Here is a 20,001-nt window from a genome sequence, read left to right as displayed (position 1 = left end):
GCAGGTATTTGTGACTAATATTTTCTCCTTTTGGCTTCCATGACTGTGAAGGAAACATTGAGAAGGAGTAATGCTAATAACTTGGAGGTCTCTTCAGCGGGTTGCTTTAAAATGACTCTCTGCATAAGATGTCATTTTAGATCTGCTTTTCCTGAAAGCTTGCACTATTTAAACTAAGTAATTTGCAAATTACAGGCATCCAAAACAGAAAATGTTAGACCAATAAAGCTACCGAGAGAGAGAAGTAAGCCTGGGAGCAGAGAGAGCAGCTTTGGTTCAGATATAAAAGGGAGAGTGAAAACATAGGAGCCTTCAGAGCAAAGAGAGAGACCTGAGGGCAGAGCTAGGCAAGCCTGAAAGGAGATGTTGCAGTGTTTTGAGAATTCAAGAGGCAAGGTGGGTGAAGTAATATCTTTTATTGGACCAACTCCTGTTGGTGAAAGAGACAAGCTTTCAAGCTTACACAGAACATTTCAGAAGTTGGTCTAATAAAAGATATTATCTCATCTACCTTGTCTCTAATATCCTGGGACCAACACAGTTTAAAACACTGCACACAACAATTGAGAATCCTAGTCAACTATAGACCCTAGAATTTTTGACAGTTCCTTCTTTCAAGGCTTCATGTACACCAGTTCAACTGAGAAACACTGACAAAGATAAATGAGGGCCGGGGCAGAGAACATATTCCATTAAAAACTCACATGAGGGCAGCTGTTGACTGGAATGCACTGCTTCTTGCGACACTCTGTCTTGCCTTTCACACAAGCACAGATGGTGCAGTTAACAGAGGACCACATCTCTCCATCCTGCAGGAGGGAGAACACGATATAGCTATCAGCTGGAGTGGTGGAAGGAAACTATTCCAACAATGTATCATTTTCATTGCACAGAAAAGCACTGCTTTCCCTTTTGGAGTTACATCATTATTTAGTCTAAATTATTATGAGGTACTCATCCACACCCAGTCCAGTTAAAAATGAAGATGAGCAGGGATTTCTTTCCTCTGATCCTTCAGGTTAGAAAATCATTCTTCCAAGTCTATGTTTTCTTTTTCCTTGAATGACCCGATTAGCTGCATTGTTTCTCAAACCAGTGGGATGTGATCACACCTATTGTGAATTTTCATTTAAGCTGACATAATTAGGAAAACCTGATTCATTACCTTCAGATAACTGACATGTTTAAATTCTTGGATGTGAAAGCATTTCATTAAGATGTCAGAATACAGTGAATTTATTACCAGATGTGGCATCATTCTGGGTCCACAGGAATGGACAAATAATGAATTCTGATTTAGATTGCTTACAGTGCTTTAGCAGACCCTTGATCTGCTAAACATTTGAAAATGTTTAGAACAGATATAACATTAAACTACCCAAATGTATAGCAGGAACGGTATTCTTCCAGAAGACAGTCTGTCTCTCTAAAAAAGTATTAAGAGGGCAGCAGAATGCTCTTTGTATGGTTTTAACATACTCAGGAAAGTAGGGGGAACTGTCCTGGCTCATTTCTACATGCCTTTGCATTTGCCAAGTGCAGTTTCTAACGCATTCCACCTCACCCACGTACAGTCCTGTGCTAGCCTGTGTAGAGCCTGAATGTGCAAGCTTTCTGTTTACAGGACGCTTGAGGAGGAAGGGTGAGGGGAGGCAGACAGAAAGAGAGTAGAGGCAGTCCAAGAGGACAGAAAGGGATTATGGATCCACCTACACTAGAGTTCCTCAGTGTTGGGATCAGAGTGAAAGCATCCTCAAATTTTAAGTAGCAAAACAGCCTGATTTTTTATGCACAGCATGATTTGTAAGGGCTGTCCTGTCTTGTCTTTTATTCTGAAGTGATGCAGAATTGTCTAACCATTTTGGTGCAGCATAAGTTGACAGACACCATGGCAAAAGAAATTATCTCCAAGCACGAAAGCAACTAAAAGAAGATACAACAGTTGCCTGATTGTGATCTCACGCCTGTTTTATATTTATGTAACTCCAATGACTTATAGAGTTATTTCCAACAGTTGTATAAAAAAGGTAAAAATCAGAATCACACCCAAAACATTACCCGAAAGATCTTATTCCCAAATTTGCACACTTTCAGTTCCTCAGGAGAGACGTATGAGACACACTCCTTGCAGCAGTGTTCCTTGCTTTTATTGCATTCTCCAAGAGGTGAGCACTTCTTCTTACATACCATTGTAGAATTCTAAGCAAAAGGACAGAAGAAAAGCAAAGGGGACACTAATTTATTGGGATAATGTTCACCCCTAATCGTAACATCTGTGTGTGTTGAGGTAATCATTTCCACCCAATGTAGCTAAAAATTACTTTGATCAGATCTGCTTAGAATAAAATATTTTATTATAAATCTTTCAGAGTGTATTCATTTAATAATGCAATCAGGGCTTAATTTTCAACTTGCGCTTTTACAGTCTTGTAAAATCTGACCATGTTGATTTGGTAGCCCTTTACATTCCCTTTGCCTGGATGTAAAAAACCACACAAGATACTTCACAGTACAGAGTCAGGTCCTGTAGTACTCAAATCTTACAAACATCTCTCCTAGGCAATAAAAAACACAGCACACTGCATAGGAATGTTGTTACTGACTTACCCTACAGGTACACATAGTGCAGTTGTCGTAAACGAAAGAGGATCCATTGTCATAAACATCACTGTGAAAGAGGCAGCTTCCAAATGGGAGGTCAAACACTTTCCTCTGGCCTGAATACAAACAACAAGAGACACAGAATATGGTTAAAAGGATGCCACGGTGACAACAAAAATAACAGTTTACTGTTCGCAGACCAAATTTACGTGCAATGCGTCATTTGCTATATATTTCCATTTGGGTGTCTAGAAAGTTTTTTTAAACTGTTCCCTATTCATTAGACAGATATTAATCTGGGTAAGATGAAAAGCGTACTTACCTATAACTGGAAGTTCTTTGAGATGTGTGGTCCCTGTCTGCATTCCACTGAGGGTTTACGCATGCATCCAGAGCCAAAGATTTTGAAAATAGTACTGTCCATTGGTCCATGCATGTGCCCTTCGTTCACCTCATCCCTTCCTTTACCTCCTCAGTTTCATCCAAGGTGATAAAGGGAGGTATGGGCTGACCGCATCTCCAGTTCCTTCTCCACCACAAATCCAAAGGAACCACAGCAAAGGGGAATAAGGGTGGAAAGTGGAACACAGATAGGGACTGCACATCTCAAAGAACCCCCAGTTACAAGTAAATAACCCCCTCTTCTTCTTCGAGTGGTAGTCTGTATTGTATTCCACTATGGATAATTAACAAGCAGTACCTAAATCAGAAGAGGATGCAAGAAACTAAGACCCTTAGCTGGTACATAGTGTGACATTGCATTACATAATGTTTTATGGAAATATGCTTATGAGTGTGAATATGATGTAACTGGAATATGCTTTATGCAAAAGGTCTCTTGTAAGGTATAATTACAAAGCTCATGATTTATCGAGTGTGTTTATCCCATTTGTTTGTTTGTATGTATTATTTCTACGTCTGGAGTTAGGAGAATAAGATATAAACTTGTATTACTGATGTAAACATATTAAGTGGAAGCCATTAAGGGTGCTTCAGAATCAATGACCTGTAAATGGCTCTGTTTACTTGCAAACCTTCCTGGGTACCTGCAGGTTGGCCTGGAAGAATGGAGGCTGAAGTCTCACAGGACATGTGATCATGTCACCTGATACTGGAATCCATCTTAAATCTGGTACTTTTCCATTTAGAAGGAAGGGTGTGAACCCAGAGAGACAAAAGATTCCTGCCCTTTGCCAAAGCTATAAAAGGGGGTGGAACAGAACAAAAGTGGCTGCCAGTCATGAGAACACCCCTGCTTTCCACCTAAGATGTCTTCTGGAACTAACAAGGACTGTACCGGGGAAAGGACTGGGTCCAGACTAGGAAGGAGTCTAGTCTGTGAAAGAAGCTTTCCCAGACTAGATTGTGAGAAGACTAGAAAGAAGCTGTGAGATTTTACCTGTAAACAGTTTCTTAATGTACTAGGCTTAGATCTGCGTGGTTTTGCTTTATTTTGCTTGGTGACTTACTTTGCTCTGTCTCTTATTACTTGGAACCACTTATACTTTTTATACTTAATAAAATCACTTTTGCTTATTAGTAAACCCTCCCTGATGTAATGGACAGGTTCTGAGGATGAATATTGGGGCCAGGATCCCCAATAGAGTCAGCATGATAGATCCAGAGGTTGTTGCGGAGAGCCCCATGGCATAGGAAGCCAATGGCTCTGTGGCGGTTGGAGTGGGGGATACTGCCACAATGTAGAAGGCCTCCATTGGTACTTGTAGCAATGGAAAGGGATGGATGTTGCCTGTCCCTCATCTGATTCCTTCGAAGACAACTTGGAGACCAGTGCCTTTGGCAGTACCAACGGAAGCAAGTACACACCAGGAGCGGGAGGTGAGGAGTGCCTCAGATGTGGCATGTTCTGTCCCAGAGATAAACTCTACTTGGAAGTAGAAAGCCCCAGAAGGTGTGAAGACTTGGCTCTCCCAAGGCAAACACTTCCTGGCACTCTGGTGCTTTTCCAGACCTCCCAGGAGTCAAGGATACTTTTTCAGTCCCCAGAATCAGTACAGGAGCACTGGTCTTCTGGGGAGAAGACGGCTCTCTAGCTCTGATGGATGCTGATGTTGACTGGTCCACACCTGGTCCAGTGGATCCATCAATTTATGTGGTCCTTTACGTGTTTGTGCGCTTTAGGGCACACTCTGTCCCCATTACTGGAAGGAGTCTCTCTCTTCTTAAACTTAGAGGAAAACCAACTGGCATGCTTATGTGCATGCTTCCTTATCTCCCGAGTAGGCCCCAGCATAAAGTCCATAGCAGTGGCACTGCCAGTGTTGGCCTCAGATTCAGTAGCTGGAGGCACACTCTTGGCGGCCTCAGACCGATATACAGTGAGGAGGAAGGGGGTTGTCTGACCATGGTCCAAATCAGGTCTCATGGCAACTTCCATAAGGTGCTTCCAGAGGTGGAGAGCCCAACCTTCTCAGGTACGGCTGGGGAAAGTCTGGCAGATACTGCACATGGATGAAATGTGGGCTTCTCCTAAACAGTAGAGGCAGCGTTGATGTTCGTCACTGACTCAGAAGGAACATTGGCAGGAGGCACAGATTTTAAAGCTCGGGATTTTTAGCAGGGTTCAGTCCTGCACATGGGTATAAGGGTGGGAAAGCAGGGGATATTCACACAGAACTAAACTATCCCAGAAGAACCCCAATTCTACTCCTAAAACTATCAAACTACTAAAAACTACTATAAAAACAATAAAACAGTAAACCACTCTAAAACTTACTATGTACAATTGTGTATTTTTAAAGTGCATCACATACAAGAAAACACTAATAGTTCTGACCCGGACCATGTGGTGATGAGAAGGAACTGAAGACAAGGTTGGTCTGTCCCAACCTTTATCACCTTGGATGAAACCATGAAGAGAGCCCAGGCAGATTCATGAAGCAACTGACTACTATTTTCAAAATCTCTGGCTCTGGATGCATGGTGCATATGTGTAAACCCTCAGTATAATACAATAGGGACCATCACTCAAAGAATTACTTTTCCCATAAGGGAGGCGATTTAAATATTATTTAGGACACGTTTTTATTAGAAAACCTTCCCCCGCCCTACCACCACACAAATGCACCCATGTAAGTAAATCAATTTAAAATCAATCAGTCCAAACCCCAACATAGATGCACTTAAACTAGTCTAAACTACATTTTTGTTTCTTTGTTCAGTATATTACAGAATTAAACTAAATTGGTCAAAGCATAATTCAAACTGGTTTAACACTAGGAGTTTGCAATTTAGTTACACTGGCGCAAAAATGCTATATGCTGGACAGCCATTAAATGATTACAATCTGTAAAGATGTTTGATAGACTCCTTGAGTGTAGCTTTATGTCATGCTCAAACATGTCTACCGAAATTATAGGAATTTACATAATGTTAAAGTTACCTATATTAATCAGAATGGAACCATCAAAAAATAAAAAAGGAAAGATCAGTGTGGAGAATATACAGTCCATGAAGCAAATAACATGGCTTTGGAAGGAGTGGAGTACAGGAAATATTACAGAAATGTTTTGTTCTCACGATAGTAAGGGATCTGACAGCATAGATCAGAATAAAGTTTAGAGGAGCATCAATTCCCTCGCAAAGCACTGCAACAACTCAGTCTTCCTACACCTTGCAATTCTGCAAGCAATGCAAAACCCCAGGCTTGCTATTCCACCTGTCTCTCTTCTGTTCTTCATATTCTGTTTTATTGAATTCTTTTGAACAGATGGATAATATATTGGTTCTCTAATATGAACAAAAATCCACTTAAGACTCAAATAAAATCACTAACCTCATCTTCCCTTTTGAGCAAGCAAACTTGAAACAACAACATGCTTTCACCTACTTTTTCTTTGGTGAGAGCCACGCTCTGATCTTACAACCTTCTGAGAATTTATCTGTCTGTCATATTGATAACTGTCTGTCATTTCCAAGGAATAAAATGATTACTGCAAACAAGTCCAGCATGGTACTTACTTATTATTATGCCAGTAATTTAGTTCTCAGACTGGCGAGAAACCCATATTTTGGCATTTGGGATGCTAATAGCTCACCAATATATTCCAAATAGCAATTAATTTATTATTAGTTAATATCTGGTAAAGGAGTAAAACCACTTAAATGAAGAGGCTTACAGTTTGTCCAAAGATGAGATTAAATAGAAAGATAAACAGATAACAGAATATCTGTTTAATTAACATGAGAGTTCCACAAATGCTAAAATCAATCCCCATTAAAAGAAGGCTTTTATCAAAGAATGCAGTGTTTTAGTCCTGTTAGTCCCAAGGTATTAGAGAAAGAAGGTTGGTGAGGAAATATCTTTTAATGGACTAACTTCTGTTGGTGAGAGAGAGAAGCTTTCGAGCTTACACAGAGCTGTTCTTCAGGTCTGGGAAATGTACTCTGGGTGACACAGCTGAATACAAGGTGGAACAGATTGTTTAGCATAAGTAGTTAACACGTATTTCAAGGGACTATTCAAAGTGAAAGTGGCCCATCAACATAAAAACCTAAGAATGGCTATATTGGGTCAGACCAGTGGTGCATCTAGCCCAGTTTCCTGTCTTCTGACAGTGACCAGTGCCAGATGATTCAGGAGGAATTAACAGAATAGGGCAATTGATCGAGTGATCCATCCCGGTCATCCAGTTCCAGCTTCTAGCAGTGGAAGGTTTAGAGATGCCCAGAGCATTGCATTGCATCCCTGACCATCTTAGCTAATAGCCATTGATGGACCTATCCTCCATGAACTTCTCTAGTTCTTTTTTCAATCCAGTTATAGTTTCAGCCTTCACAACATCCCCTGGCAACAAGTTCCACAGGTTGACTGTGCACTGTGTAAAGAAGTACTCTTTTCGGTTTGTTTTAAACGTTCTGCCTAATAATTTCATTGGTTGATCCCTTGTTCTTGTGTTATGTGTAGGAGTAATTAACACTTCCTTACTCACTTTCTCATACCTTTCATGATTTCATAGACCTCTATCATATCCCCCCTATCAGTCACCTCTTTTCCAAGCTGAACAGTCCTAGTCTTTTTAATCTCTCCTCATAGTGAAGCTGTTCCATACTCTTAATAATTTTTGTCACCCTTCTCTGTGCTTTTTTCAATTCTAATATATCTTTTTGGAGATGGAGTGACCAGAACTGCACAAAGTATTCAAGGTGTGGGTATACTACAGATTTATATAGTAGCATAATGATAATTTCTATCTTATTATCCCTTTCCTACTGATTCCTAACATTCTGTTAGCTGTTTTGACTGCTGCTGCACATTGAGCGAAAGCTTTCAGCTGTGTTCCCTCTATGCTGCGCCCCTGTGTGGCTACAAAAGAGGCCACCAAGGCCCACGCACCTTATTAGTACAGGCGCAAAAACAGTGGTATAGCCACAGGTGGGCCTGGAAGATATGTAGGGTGAGGTGGGGAATAGGGTTGGGTGGGGGCTGTTGGGTGAGGTGTGGGGCAGTGATGGAGGAGCTTGGGGTATACAGGACTATGGCAGGGAGAGACGCCTCTCCACCAGCCCCAGGGCTGTGGTAGGAAAAGATGCTTCTCCCCCAGCTCTGGGGCTGCAGTGGGGAGAGATGCCTCTCTCCCAGCCCTGGGGCTGGGGTGAGGAGAGAGGACTACTGAAAATTTTGCAGTGTTAATTTTATTTTTATTTGATTTCATATTAAACAAACATCTTAAGTAGTGCACCTTGTTAATTATCCCTTGTTTTATTATTATTATTTCTTTTTCCATACCTATTGTAACTTTTTAAAAATGTATATTATATCTAGGTTTTTTGTTTCTACTGGTGGCACACATCTGCATGTTAAATATGGAGACATACCTAACTCATAGAACTAGAAGAGACCCGGAAAGGTCATTGAATCCAGTCCCTTGCCTTCACTAGCAGGACCAAGTACTGATTTTGCCCCAGATCCATAAGTGCCCCCCTCAAGGATTGAACTCACAACCTTCAGTTTAGCAGGCCAATGTGCAAACCACTGAACTATACATCCCCTCCCTTGATATTGGTGCTGCACATAAAAAAATTCATTCTGCACATGGATGGAAAAAATTAGAGGGAACATTGGTTTTAGAGAACTATCCATGATGACTCCAAGATCTCTTTCTTGAGTAGCAAACATACATCATTTTGTATGTATAGTTGGAATAATTTTTTCCAATGTGCATTACCTTGCATTTATCAACACTGAATTTCATCTGCCATTTTGTTGCCCAGTTACCTAGTTCTGGGAGATCCCTTTGTAAATCTTCGCAGTCTGTTTTGAACTTAACTATCTTGAGTAATTCTGTATCATCTGCAAACTTTGTCACCTCACTGTTTACCCCTTTTTCTAGAACATTTATGAATATGTTGAACAGCACTGTTCCCAGTACAGATCCTTGGGAAACCCTGCTATTTCCTCTCTCCATTCTGAAAACGGACCATTTATTCCTACTCTTTGTTTCCTGTCTTTTAATCAGTTATTGATCCATGAGAAGACCTTTCCTCTTCTTATCCCAGTACTGCTTAGTTTGCTTTAGAGCCTTTGCTGAGGGACCTTGTCAAAGGCTTCCTGAAAGTCCAAATACACTATATCTCCTGAATCACCCTTGTCCACGTTTGTTGACCTACTCAAAGAATTCTATTAGATCAGTGGTTCCCAAATTTGTTCCGCTGCTTGTGCAGGGAAAGCTCCTGGTGGGCCAGGCCCATTTGTTTACCTGCCATGTTCGCAGGCCCGACCGATGGCAGTTCCCAATAGCTGTGGTTCACTGCTCCAGGCCAATGGGAGCTGCTGGAAGCAGCGGCCAGTACATCCCTCGGCCCGTGCTGCTTCCAGCAGCTCCCATTGGCCTGCAGCAGTGAACCGCAGCCACTGGGAGCCGCGATCGGCCGAACCTGCAGAAGCGGCAGGTAAACAAAGCGGCCTGGCCCACCAGGGGCTTTCCCTGTACAAGCAGCGGAACAAGTTTGGGAACCACTGTACTAGATTGATGAGGCATGATATTCCTTTACAAAAGTTATGTCGACTCTGCCCCAATAATTTGTGTTCATATATGTGTCTGATATTTCTGTTCTTTGCTATAGTTTCAACCAATTTGCCTGGTAATGAAGTTAGGCTTACCAGCCTGTAATTGCCAGGATCAACTCTGGAGCCTTTTTTAAAAATTGGCATCACATTAGTTATCTTCCAGTCATCTGGTACAGAAGCTAATTTAAGTGATAGGTTACTTACCACAGTTAGTAGTTCTGTAATTTCATTATTTGAGTTCCTTCAGAACACTTAGGTCAATACCATCTGGTCCTGGTGACCTATTATTGTTTAATTTATCAGTTTGTTCCAAAACCTCTTATACTGATACCTCAATCTGGGACAGTTTTTCAGATTTGTCACCTAAAAAGAATGGCTCATTAACACCCCTTCAGTCAGAAGGGGAGAAGCAAAAAAAAAAAAAGAAAGAATGGCAAGCACTTGGTTTTCTTTCAGGATGAAGACTGATATGTCACATATAGAATGATTGCTTTGTGAAAAGTGTTCACCCACAGGTGATATGGTGTGTTTGTCTTTTATTATTTTCCTATGTGAGTTCATTCGAGATCGTAGAGATTGTCTGGTATCACCCACATATTACTGGGGCATTTAGTATCCTGGATGAGGGACACCACATTGTGATGGGCATGTGTGGGATCCAAGGATCTTAAATGGTGTGTTGTGAGAGGGTGTGAGAGACACTGTATGGAATCTGGGGGACACTTTAGGATATTATGAATACCAATACTGTAAAACTGCAATGACATATGCCAGATATGCCATGTAAGAGATCTGTAAAAATGTTATGATTTGCCAGATATAATAATTTTGTTTATGTTTGTATCACCTTTTGTATTATGAGTTATAGATATGTATGTATGTCTGTATTCAAACTTGGGCTATGCTTCTGTGTTGCACCCCCAGATAGTTTGGCATCAGCTCCTCCTAGCCTGCTTGATGGCCCATTAGAGATCATCATCTATACAATTGATCCATTGAGAGAAGGCAGAGGATACACCTTATGATGCAGCAAGGCATGCATGGGTATGCCTATGGACAGAAAAGGCTTCCAAGCCATGTGCTGGGCGCACAGGCCACAAGGCAAAAGACTATAAAAGGCAGCTGCATCTTCTCCATTTTCTCTTCATTTCTGCTTCTTACCTCTGGAGTAACTTTTCTACAAATGAAGCTCTGAACAAATGACCGAATGACCCATCCAAGCTGTGAATGAGATCCAGAGGGACTTTCAAGCCAGCAAACTCATGAGTACTGCTAGGAACCTCATGGACTTTGAATCTTTATATGTATGTGACTGCTTTACCATTTAACATCTCTCTTCTTGTTCTTTCTTTTTTCTTTATAATAAACCTTTAGTTTTAGACGCTAAAGGATTGGCTGGCAGCATGGTATTTTGGGTAAGATCCAACCCTATACTGACTTGGTAATGTGGCTGACCCTTTGAGGTTAGAAGAACATTTTGTATATGTGAGTAGAGTTTTAAAATAACTTCTCACTGAACTGGTCCTGGGTGCTGACTGGGAGCCAGAGAACTGGAATGCAATAAAGAAGGCTGTGTGATTTCTTTTTTGCTTCTTGATAACCAGTGTCAGGGATCAGAAGTACAGTTTGTGACTGGTTGGAAGGCTTAACTTCAGTGTTACCCACCAGTTTTAGGAGTATCTGCTCTCCCTTTCGCAGCCTGCCCTGACCTTGGCATTTCCAGTGAGGGCTGCTCGAGGCACCCCTGGTCACAGGGGGTGTTGATCATTATAGTAGTGGAGATATGTCTGTAGGCTTTGCATCTGTTCTGGCAGAGTATGGTGCCACTTTGAGTTGGTGTGTCCTGGTCTGTGGTGAGCTTGATTCTGATGATGAGAAGTTGGGAGTTGTTTGAAGACCAGAAGAGGGAGCTAACGAAATATTTCTTTCATGATGGGGTCCATATCGAGTATGGGTTGTTGTTGTTTGATGATATCCCTTATGGGTTCCAGTGTAGGGTGGTAGGTGACAGCTAAGGGAGTGTACTCTCTAGTGCTGCAGTTTTATGTCTGAGCCAGGTATTTATAAAGCTTCTCATAAAATAAAATAAAATAAAATAAAATAAAATAAAATAAAATAAAAAGCTGTGTTTCAAGAAGGCAAAATATGTTAAATATTATGAGATACTGGAACAATCTACAGGCCTGGAGGCCTATGGTCCTTTGTGTCCTTTCATTAAGCCAGCCCTGAAAATAGGCTCAAGATTCCAGTATGGGATATGGCTGAGACAACAAAATCCCCTCTAACTGGATGGAGTTGTATCAAGTCTGTAATGGTCCCAGCTCTTTCAGACATAGCAGACAAAATTAAAACCCAGATTCCCTTCAAGATAGCTTGTTGCTATTTCTTTGCACCAGAATTAGAGTGATTCACTGAGGATTATTGAATCAGAGGGTGAGTGGAGATGGTATGAGCAAAATAAGAGCAAGCCAAAGTCTTAACCTTTTTCAGATTCTGCCTTCTGCCTTCCTAAACAGTCTGCAGAACAGTCTGCCTTCCCAAAAGGAGTCTGGCTCAGTCCCTGACTCTCTACATCACAGATGCCTTTTAGGCCCAGAAGTCTCTTTTTGGGAACCTGCTGCCGTTCCTCTTAAATTTGATATCTCCCTAGGGCTTCCCCTGGAGTTGTGATCCAGGGCGTGAGATGTGTCTAGGAAGCCCAGAGTACATGTCCTCTGAGACTTCTCGACATCCAGTAATAGAGCCCAGCTGAGAGTAACATCAACTGTCCTCAGCCTCAAGGGAAAGAGTTTCTGGACTGCCCCTCTTTTCAAGGTGCTGGCAATGCAGAATGATGGCAAAGCAATCCTAAAAAGCTTTCTTGGCACTAGAAGGAAGCAGCACCCTCTTCCCAGCCTGCACCTGGAGATCATGATGCCATTCTGGAACCAAAAGCACAGGTGAACTAAGGTGGGGAGTATGTCAGATTAGAGGTAAATGTGTCGTACAATACATTACTAAAAGTAACTCATTTCTATTCCAATCCCTGTAATCTTTAATTTAACTTTAATACCTTGCATGTAGACAAATGGCCAGACTGATTCTTTCTGGTCTGAACTGGGGCCCCACCAGTGTCAACAACTGGAGGGCAGATGTTCCTCCCTCAAGATTTCAAATTGTTTATATTGCATGATGTTCTGGGGGAGAAGAAACCATCTGATGCAAAAGCACGTACTGAGTTATCTTAATCCAGCTGAAAATCTTGCCAGTTCAGACTATGATGCCCCTCCAGGGAGTGAACAATTACACAAATTAATAGGTCCCTATCCATTAGAACAATAGCTTTTAATAATGACACTTCAGCTGACGGTCTTTCTTCGATCGCTATTTCCTCAAAACCAAAAATGGGAGAACCGGCTTGAATAAAAGGCGAAGCATCTTTCTAGGATTTATGGACATTTCAATGAGCTGCCTCCCCCAATCTCACCCTGCTTTGCAAAACATCTGTGGTAAAGCTGGGAATCAATTATATTCTTTTCTCTCACTCACGACAAATTTCCCAACCCCTCTCCCAAAATTCGTCCTTTGTATCTTTCTTCAAGACCCTACCATATCTACTGAGGTCACCTGTATAAAAAGCAAATTGTAGCCTTTACTACTAAGCAACATTAATTTTTGCTTTTTATTGGCTGTGAAATATTTGTATGAACGTCATTATGCAGAAATATATTGCATTACATACATTATATGCCTGGGAAAAGAACCACTCACCTAAACATTTGGGGCAACAGTGTCCAGAAGGAATGTGACTGAGATGCTGGGGACATGACAGAATGGGGCAGACTTCTTGTACGCAGTGTGTCCTGCCTCCCTAAGGGAAAATAGGCTCAATTAGGAAGAAAAAAAAAACACGTGCACACACACACACTGGTGACAAGTCTTACAGAAGCCTTAGCAGAAACAATATTTGCCCACATATATTTCTATTCATACATGTCACAGAGATTATATGTAACTGCCACAAAGCACTTCCTACATTCCTTGCAGAATTTGTATCTGTATTACTGTTTTTCACTCTGATAAACAATAAGCAAGTGTTAGCTTCGTAAAGAGTAGTGCCTGGCTAACTGATTTCTCAATATGGATGTGGGAAAACCAAGTAGAATAAAAACATAACACATGATCCTTTCTTGAGGTTCCAAAAAGTTGCTGAACACTTTTTTCCATTATTTTTTACCGCGTATGCCGCTGCATAAGATTTCTTGGTTTGTCTGTGACAGAAAGCAGAGTTAAAGAACAAAAGTAAGAGGAGAATGAGTATTCTCCCAGTAGTTCCACCACTTCAGGAACCCCAAGTAGCCACAATCATTCATGAAAACCCATTCTCAGTCCAACTGTGCATACCCCAAAAGTCTGCACTGTTCAGAGAACAAAGGATAGATAGTTAATGAGATAGAATGAGTGTGGCAGATAGAGAGAGGAAAGAAGCATATACTGAAGGAGCAGGAGAAAGTACAGGAGAAAATGAGAAAAAGGCAAAAGAGAAACAGCGTAGAAAGTGTAAGAATAGAGAAACCAGTTGAAGGAGATCAATCAACAATATAGCGACAAGGGGGAAAGAGTAGAAATAAGGCAGGGCTTGGTTCAGGGGTGATTTCAAAGGAAAAAGATGTTGGCCTTTCAGATACTGGGTAGAGAAAGAGGCAAAAGCATTGGGACTGGAGGAAAAAAAGTGAAAGTGACACAGAGATCAATATTCTTTACTGAAATATTATTTATTACCTATAATGCAGTAGTGCTCCAAGGCCTTAGGTCAGGAATCAGCGCCCTATTGTCCTAGATGCTGTACACACATACAGTGAGAAAAGACCATTTGTTTCTCAAAGAGTTTTCAGTCTAAATAATAGCCTATGTTTTATTCTAAAATGGAGGTTTGTAGGGGATGGTGGGGAGTAGGGTCACCAGATCACAAGTGTGACAAATTGGGACAAGGGGTAATAGGTGCCTGTATAAGCCAAAGTCGTTGTCCCTGTGAAATTGGGACGTCTGATCAACTTAGTGGGGAGGAGATATTTTTTGGCTAAAGATGGAGAGAGAGCAAGACCTTTTCTCTCTCCGCTGTTGCCAAAACCTTTCTGTGCACATCTCAAGACCTCAACCAAAACGTCCTCCACACCCAGGACTGGTATCCAGGTTTTTCACTTTTAAAATCTGGTCACCTTTGTCCCATGAAGGGAGTTCAGTTAGTTTAATCTAAATGTCCTGCCCAATCCATAATTTAGGGCAGAAGATTCAACTCACAATATAGTTTGTATTCCTGGATGCTGCAATGAAAGAATTATGAGTAGTCTACAGCCATATGCATTCAGGATGCCTCTCTGACCTCCCTTGAAACAGATGGAAAAAGCCATTCTTTTAAGAAAGAAAAACAAGAGTACTTGTGGCACCTTAGAGACTAACAAATTTATTTCAGCATGAGCTTTCGTGAGCTACAGCTCATGCTGAAATAAATTTGTTAGTCTCTAAGATGCCACAAGTACTCTTGTTCTTTTTGCAGATTCAGACTAACACGGCTGCTACTCTGAAACCATTCTTTTAAGAGTTCACTGTTTGAAATTATGGTACAAGACTCCACCCCCGAACAGTACAATAGCACTGTGAACCATGAGTGAGCTTTTATGTAGCAAGAGCAGACTAATGTAGACAAATGGCCAGATTGATACTATTATGAAAAAAAATAATGTACTGTCTGTACCACATACTGTAACAAGATTTCAGACCCAGAACGCTCCGAAAATAACATTTTTTCCATCTGCCCCAAGGGGACCAGTGAAGTATCCTGAATGCACATGGCTATGGCCTGCTCATAATTCTTTAATCGCAGCATCCAGGAATACAGAGTTTATTGTGAGCTGAAACTGCTGATCTAAATTATGGATCAGACAGGAAACTCTGACAAAACTAAATGAATTCCTTCACTGAGGATTCTTCTGATGCTCAGGGAATAGCTCTTTAGGCACAGGTGTAGAATGAGAGAATGAATAAATCTCTTTCCCTGGCTCACAGAAATGGTGCTGTCACTCCACGGAGGGGAAAGCTCATAGAAGACAGAACCCATCCTGAAAAGATAATGTGAATGAGTAATTAGGGCATGGAGCTGTTGATGAGATTAGGGGGCAAGAGAGAGAGAGAGAGGAGAACACTGATGGTGAGTTAAGGAATGATCTAATAGCTTGGTTGACCAGAGCCCTGAAATCTGAAAGGGCCCCTTCCCATAACCTCACCTAAGGATTTTGTTTTCTGCATATACACATCCCCAGAACTGCTTTGGAGCCCTACTTCTTTGACTGATCAAGGCAAAACTCAGGAGTAATCCTTCTTTGAGAAACCCCTTTCTAGTCTGTTCTGTTCTACTTAGCTTTTTATACTGCACTCCTCACAGTGCATTGAAGAGTTTAGGTGTGTATACACAGACACAGTGTGGTTTCTGAGGTTACCCTGTCAAGCCTGTGTTCAGGGCTGAGTATGGGAGTTAATGCAGTTTCGCTCATCCTACCTCAAATAAATTTCATCATCTCTGCATTTGATTTATAATCCTCTTGGTAATTAAATGAAGTTCCTAAAAAAAGGGGGAGCTTCTCATAAAAAATGTTCTCTTTTCCTCCAGATCACCTCAGCCCTGGCTCACATTTATTTACAAAACAGCTTCAGTTCATCTCCTCAACAAGATTGGCTGCTGCAAAGCCACAACTGGCAAACATGCTCAGCTTAAATTATATCACATGGTACAGAAGGTCCAGTTATTTCCAGCTGAACCTTAATTAAATGGGGGGAGGGTATTATCCCCCCAAACACCTAAAAGCACCTCCTTCTGAAAATCAGCCCCCAAAAAATGTGTCAGAAGTTGGGTATCCAAAAATTAAAGTACCCAAAGCCACTAGCCACTTTTGTAAATCTTGATTGTCACTAAACATAACCAATATATAAAATATTACACAGAAGTCTAGGGGATATTTTATCATCAAGAATCTCACAAAATGTTGTTCAGAAAAGGCCCTAGGAAATGTGTTTTCTACCAAACAGAAATGCCTTAATTTGAGAAGTAGAGCCCTACCAAGTTCACAGTCCATTTTGGTCAATTTCACAGTCATAGGATTTTAAAAATCATAAATTTCATGATTGCAGTATTTAAATCTGAAATTTCATGGTGTTGTAACTGTAGGAGTCCTGGCTCAAAGGGTGTGGTGGGGGGGAAGTCACAAGGTTATTATAGGAGGATCAAGGTATTGCCACTCTCACTTCTGTACTGCTTTTTTGCAGCAGCGCTGCCTTCAGAGCTGGGCCCTCGGGTAGCAACTACCACTCTCTGGCCGCCCAGTTCTGAAGGCAGCAGCACAGAAGAAAGAGTGGCAATACCATACCATGCCATCCGTACTTCTGTACTGCTGCTGGCAGCAACACTACCTTCAGAGCTGGGCTCTCAGCCAGCCACTTCTTCTCTTTGGTTGTCCAGTTCTAAAGGCAGTGTAGAAGTAAGGGTGGCAGTACTGTGGAACCTCCTACAATAACCTTGTGCCTTCCCACCTACTCTTTTTGGGTCAGGACCCCCAGTTTGGGAAACACTGGTGTCCTCCATGAAATAAGTATAGTATAGGGTAAAAGTACACAAAAGATCAGATTTCATGCGGGGAGACCAGATTTCATGGTCCACAATGCGTTTTTCAAGGTGGTGAATTTGGGAGGGTTCTATTGATAAGTAATGCTAAATGCTTGTTTGTTTTTGCCTTTTATTTTTAGTTCCTTTGTGCTCAGCACCTTTTCCCCTTCTATTCACCTCTCCTTTCCCTCATCTAGGAATTTTCTCTCAAACTGAATCATGTCTGGCTTTTTATCACTCGTTTCTGATTCCAGCTGTTATGCTGTTTAGGTCCTAAGAGTGAAACAACATTGCAGGTCTCTGCTACCCGCGATAGATATTCCAGGCTTACATGTCATCATATAGTGCATGTTCAAAAAGACATAAAACAAATGAACCTATTTCATTTAAAATTATAGTAACTCCACCTGGCCTTCATTTATTATAGAGAGTTGGTGAGTTTCAAGCTTTAAGAAAACATCAAAACCTGTATAATGCTATGATCTGGACCTTTATTCTCCTTAAAACACGTAGCATTACTTGTCCTGAGTTCGAAGTCCCAGTAGGAGTCTCCAGGGCTTCAAACAGCAAGAAAAGAAGTTGTGTACAAATACAATATGTTGCTACAATAGGTCAAGAAAAAAGCAAATGGAAAATAATTTGTCTCTCTCCTTCCCAGTATTAACTTTGGTGAACTGAAAATTCCTGCAGAAAATTATAAATTATTTTACTGTGACAAAATTAAATGGCTATATCCATAATACAAGCCAGAATAGGGAAAGTACAGGTTAAAGATTATCTAGATAAGTTAGGCCTGGTCTACACTACGCGTTTAAATCGATTTTAGCAGCGTTAAACCGATTTAACGCTGCACCCGTCCACCCAACGATGCCCTTTATATCGATATAAAGGGCTCTTTAAACCGGTTTCTATACTCCTCCCCAACGAGAGGAGTAGCACTGAAATCGGTATTACCATATCGGATTAAAGTTAGTGTGTCCGCAAATCGATGATATTAGTCTTCGGGCGGTATTCCCACAGTGCGCCATTGTGACCGCTCTGGACAGTGATCTGAACTCGGATGCACTGGCCAGGTAGACAGGAAAAGCCCCGGGAACTTTTGAATTTCATTTCCTGTTTGCCCAGTGTGGAGCTCTGTTCAGCATGGGTGGCGATGCAGTTCCAAATCCAAAAAGAGCTCCAGCATGGATCATATGGGAGATACTGGATCTGATTGCTGTATGGGGAGACAAATCTGTTCTATCACAGCTCTGTTACAGAAGACAAAATGCCAAAGCATTTGAAAAAAATCTCCAGGCTATGATACAGAATCCACAGCACAGTGCTGTGTGACAAGCGTAACGAAAAGCCGAAGAATCAAATGGACGCTCATGGAGGGAGGGAGGGGGTACTGAGGCCACAATCCCTAGCAGTCTCCAAAAAGTATTTGCATTCTTGGCTGAGCTCCCAATGCCTGTAGGGTCAAACACATTGTCTGGGGTGGTTCAGGGTATATCTCGTCAATTTACCCCCCCTCGTGAAAAAAAAGGAAAAAAATCGTTTCTTGACTTTTTTCAATGTCACTCTATATCTACTGCATGCTGCTGGTAGACACGATGCAGCGGCAGTGAACAGCAGCATTCTCTCCCCTCCCTTCCCCAGTGGCAGACGGTACCATACGATAGGACAGATAGCCGTCCTTGTCATCATCCCATGAGTGCTCCTGGCTGGCCTCAGATGAGGTCAGCTGGGGGCGCCTGGTTTTAAAAATAGGAATGACTCCCAGTCATTCCTGGTAGATGGTACAGAACAGCTGGTAACTGTCTTCATCATAGCAACTGGGGGCTGAGCTCCATCAGACTCCCCCTTTTCATGTCTAAAGAAAAGATTCTGTACTGCCTGGACTATCATAGCAGCGGGATGCTGGGCTCCTCTCCCCAGCACCGTTTAATGTCCTACCTGGACTATCATAGCAGCTGGAGGCTGCCTCCCCATCATTTTATCTCACTAAAAAATCAGTGTTTCTTATTCCTGCATTCTTAATTACTTCATCACATAAATGGGGGGGACGCTGCAACGGTAGCCCAGGAGGGTTGGGGGAGAAGGGAAGCAATGGGTGGGGATGTTGCAGGGGCAACCCCTAGAATGGCATGTAGCTCATTATTTCTGTGGGACCTGAAACAGAGTGGCTGAGCTCTCCGGTACACTGGTTCTCTAGAACTCTTGCCCCATATTCTAGGCAGGACTGACTCTATGTTTAGATACAACATAAAGACGGGAATGACCCGGGGAGTCATTCCCATTTTTGTCCTTGCGCCCCCGGCCGACCTCAGCCAGGGGCACCCATGACAGCAGCAGACAGTACAGAATGACTGATAACCATCATCTCATCGCCAATTTACAATGGCACAGCAGATGGTACAGAACGACTGGTAACCATCTCTGCTATCTTGCAAAGACAAATGAATGCTGCTGTGTAGCACTGCAGTACCGCCTCTGTTAGCGGCATCCAGTACACATATAGTGACAGTGAGAAAAGGCAAAACAGGCTCCATTGTTGCCATGCTATGGCGTCTGCCAGGGCAATCCAGGGAAAAAGGGCACGAAATGATTGTCTGCCGTTGCTTTCACAGAGGAAGGAATGAGTGACGACATTTACCCAGAATCACCCACAACACTGTTTTTGCACCATCTTGCATTGGGATCTCAACCCAGAATTCCAATGGGCGGGGGAGACTGCGGGAACTATGGGATA

At 41.9% G+C, this 20,001-nt stretch overlaps 1 protein-coding gene across 1 annotated transcript in view; it reads right to left on the bottom strand.

The window, feature by feature from the left end:
* BMPER (BMP binding endothelial regulator) overlaps nucleotides 1-20,001 on the bottom strand; it is a 243,562-nt gene that overhangs the window by 93,951 nt on the left and 129,610 nt on the right. Inside the window, exons 6-9 of the mRNA XM_030549389.1 lie at nucleotides 13,382-13,481; nucleotides 2,608-2,717; nucleotides 2,059-2,199; nucleotides 705-809 (exon numbers count right to left, since the gene is read on the bottom strand). Coding sequence (XP_030405249.1) covers nucleotides 705-809; nucleotides 2,059-2,199; nucleotides 2,608-2,717; nucleotides 13,382-13,481 — 456 coding nt within the window. The remainder of the gene's footprint in view (nucleotides 1-704; nucleotides 810-2,058; nucleotides 2,200-2,607; nucleotides 2,718-13,381; nucleotides 13,482-20,001) is intronic.

Source organism: Gopherus evgoodei, chromosome 2, assembly GCF_007399415.2.
Source record: "Gopherus evgoodei ecotype Sinaloan lineage chromosome 2, rGopEvg1_v1.p, whole genome shotgun sequence".
Classification (NCBI taxonomy): Eukaryota; Metazoa; Chordata; order Testudines; family Testudinidae; genus Gopherus; species Gopherus evgoodei.
This window is presented reverse-complemented; position numbering and strand designations above follow the sequence as displayed.